A 2,500-nucleotide genomic window follows, 5' to 3' on the forward strand; every position below is an offset into this window, starting at 1 on the left:
ATACATATAACTTTGCATGATACCTTGCCTCTCCTTCCTGCACAGGCCTTTACGATATTCTGTGGACTTGGCATCAACAACACAATGATGTACCAGGAGCTGGAAAAGGCCAACGCTCGGCAGAAAGTTGCCATTGAGGTGAGTTAACCATATAGTCTCCGCGGCGCCAATGGCCACGTGAGCCAAGATCGTCAGAATGAGTTTACCTGCGGCCGGAATGCGCTTCTTTGTCGTAAGGCTCTTTTCACACGTATCGACTTTTCGCCGTGCGTTGTCCACGGCACGACGTTGTGCTCTCAGATAATCATGGGCGTTTATGGGCGGTTTCACACGTCATGACCACGATCACATGTGAATGCGTTCAAAGATACCCATGGTTGTTTGAGCGCACGGCGTCGTGTCGTGGACGACGCACGACGAAAAGTCGATACGTGTGAAAGGAACTGATAAGGCAAGTGACAGTTACCAGGAACTAAGAGCTTTCTCGTTATTGTGTTATTGTTGTCGTTGTTGTCGTTGTTGTTGTTGTTGATGTTGTTGTTGATATTTTTGTTGTCGTTGCTTTTGTTGTTGTTGCTGTTGTTATTGTTATTGTTGCTGTTTTTTCTTGTTGTTGTTATTGTTATTGTTGTTGTTATTATTATTGTTGTTTTTGTTGTTGATGTTGTTTTCATTTACGTGCAAGGTAACGTATCCTAAATGCTCTTTGTTTGCCCGAAAGATCTTAATCGAGATAATTTGTCTAATGTAAGTCTAATCTTGGGGCAAGTGGTATTGCTCGAATAAGCACGTTAATTTCATTATGGAGTTATTCACTTCCCAGCGGAAAAGAATTAAACGCCACAATGTTGATTGCTTTTCTTTATCTTTATTCTTAATCAACTAGGAAGGTAGACCAGAAGGAGAGGAAAGAGAGGAGGAGGAGGAGCAGGAGGAGGAGGAGGAAGAGGAAGGATTGGAGAGGAGGAGAAGGAAGAGGAAGGATAGGGGAGGAAGAGGAGGGAGAAAACAAGGAGTTTTTTTTATCTTTATTCTTAATCACATAGGAGGGTTAAAGACAAGAAGAAAAGGAGAGGAGGAGGAGTTGAAGAAAGAGGTGTAAGAGGAACTAAAGGAAGAGGAGTAGGAGGAGGAGGAGGGGGAGGAAGAAGAGGAATGATGGAGAGGAGGAGGAGGAAAACGATGCTTATTGCTTTTCTTTATCTTTATTCCAAATCATCTAGGAAGGTTAAAAACGAGAAGAAGAAGGAGAGGAGGAGTTGAAGGAAGAGGTGTGACAGGAGTTAAAGGAAGAGGAAGAAGAGGAGGAGGAGGAATGGGGAGGAGTAGGAAAAGGAAGGATGGGGGAGGAGGAGAAGGAAGAGGAAGGATGGGGAGGAAGAGCAGGAGGAAAACAAGGAAGGTTGATTTTCTTTATCTTTATTCTTAATCACCTAGGAAGGTTAAAGACAAGAAGAAGGAGAGGAGTTGAAGTAAGAGGTGTGGGAAAAGCTAAAGGAAGAGGAAGAGGAAGAGGAGGAGGAGGAGGAGGAGGAGGAGAAGGAAGAGGAAGGATTGTGGAGGAGGAGGAGGAAAACAAGGAGGGTTGATTTTCTTTATCTTTATTTTAAACTCTCTGGTAAGAGGAAAGAAGAGAAGGAGAAGAAAGAGGAAGAGGGGAGAAGTTGGAAATAGAGGAAGAGGAGGATTAGGAGGAGGAAGGAGGAGGAGGATTAGGAGGAGAAAGGAGGAAATGTCAAGAAATGAAAAAAGAAAAAAGAATAAAAAATTAAATGGGAGAGAGGAACAGATAAATAGAGAAGAGATGAAGAAGGAAAAGAGGAGAAGAGAGAAGAGGGAAGGAAGAAGGAAGAGAAGGAAAAGAGTATGATAATATGTAAAGGCGGGAGAGGGAGAGAGAGGAAAAAGGGATAAACGAAGGAGAAGAGAGAAGAGAGAGAAGAGGCAGAGAGTGAATGGGTAGTTAAAATTTTATGAATTTTATTCATTAATGAAAGTGTAGCATGCAACAGACCGAAAGAACCTAGAACCATTTAGAATAAAATGTTAGGTGCCATTTGTTGCTGAAGAGATTATTAAAAAGAAAAAAAATCTGCTAAGTGGAGGAAGAGGAAGGAGGTGAGAGGAGGAAAGAGTAGAGAGTGAGAAAGAAGAGAAAGAGAGTAAAGAGTATAAAGATGGGGTAAAGTAAGAGCCATGAGAGAGAGGAAGTAAGGAGGAAAAGAAGTGTGAATGGAAAGTAGGAGGGAGGGAGTAAAAAGAAGAGGAAGGAGGTGAGAGGAGGAAAGAGTAGAGAGTGAGAAAGAAGAGAAAGAGAGTAAAGAGTATAAAGATGAGGTAAAATAAGAGGCATGAGAGAGAGGAAGAGAAGGAGGAGGAAAAGAAGTGTGAATGGAAAGTAGGAGGAAGGGAGAAAGAAGAAGAGAAAAGGAGGAATGGACAAGGAGGAGAGAGGGCAGAGGAGGAGTGAGGAGGATAAGTGGATAGAGGAGGAGGAGTA

General features: G+C 42.6%; 1 protein-coding gene across 5 annotated transcripts in view; it reads left to right on the top strand.

The window, feature by feature from the left end:
* The window catches only part of LOC143027629 (dual 3',5'-cyclic-AMP and -GMP phosphodiesterase 11A-like), a 184,854-nt gene that overhangs the window by 160,410 nt on the left and 21,944 nt on the right, over positions 1 to 2,500 (top strand). For all 5 annotated transcript variants that reach the window (XM_076189012.1, XM_076189013.1, XM_076189014.1 and 2 more), the window contains exon 11: positions 46 to 138. In XM_076189012.1, coding sequence (XP_076045127.1) covers positions 46 to 138 — 93 coding nt within the window. The remainder of the gene's footprint in view (positions 1 to 45; positions 139 to 2,500) is intronic.

Source organism: Oratosquilla oratoria, chromosome 8 (assembly GCF_046742065.1).
Source record: "Oratosquilla oratoria isolate Oo_2021 chromosome 8, ASM4674206v1, whole genome shotgun sequence".
NCBI classification, from domain to species: domain Eukaryota; kingdom Metazoa; phylum Arthropoda; class Malacostraca; order Stomatopoda; family Squillidae; genus Oratosquilla; species Oratosquilla oratoria.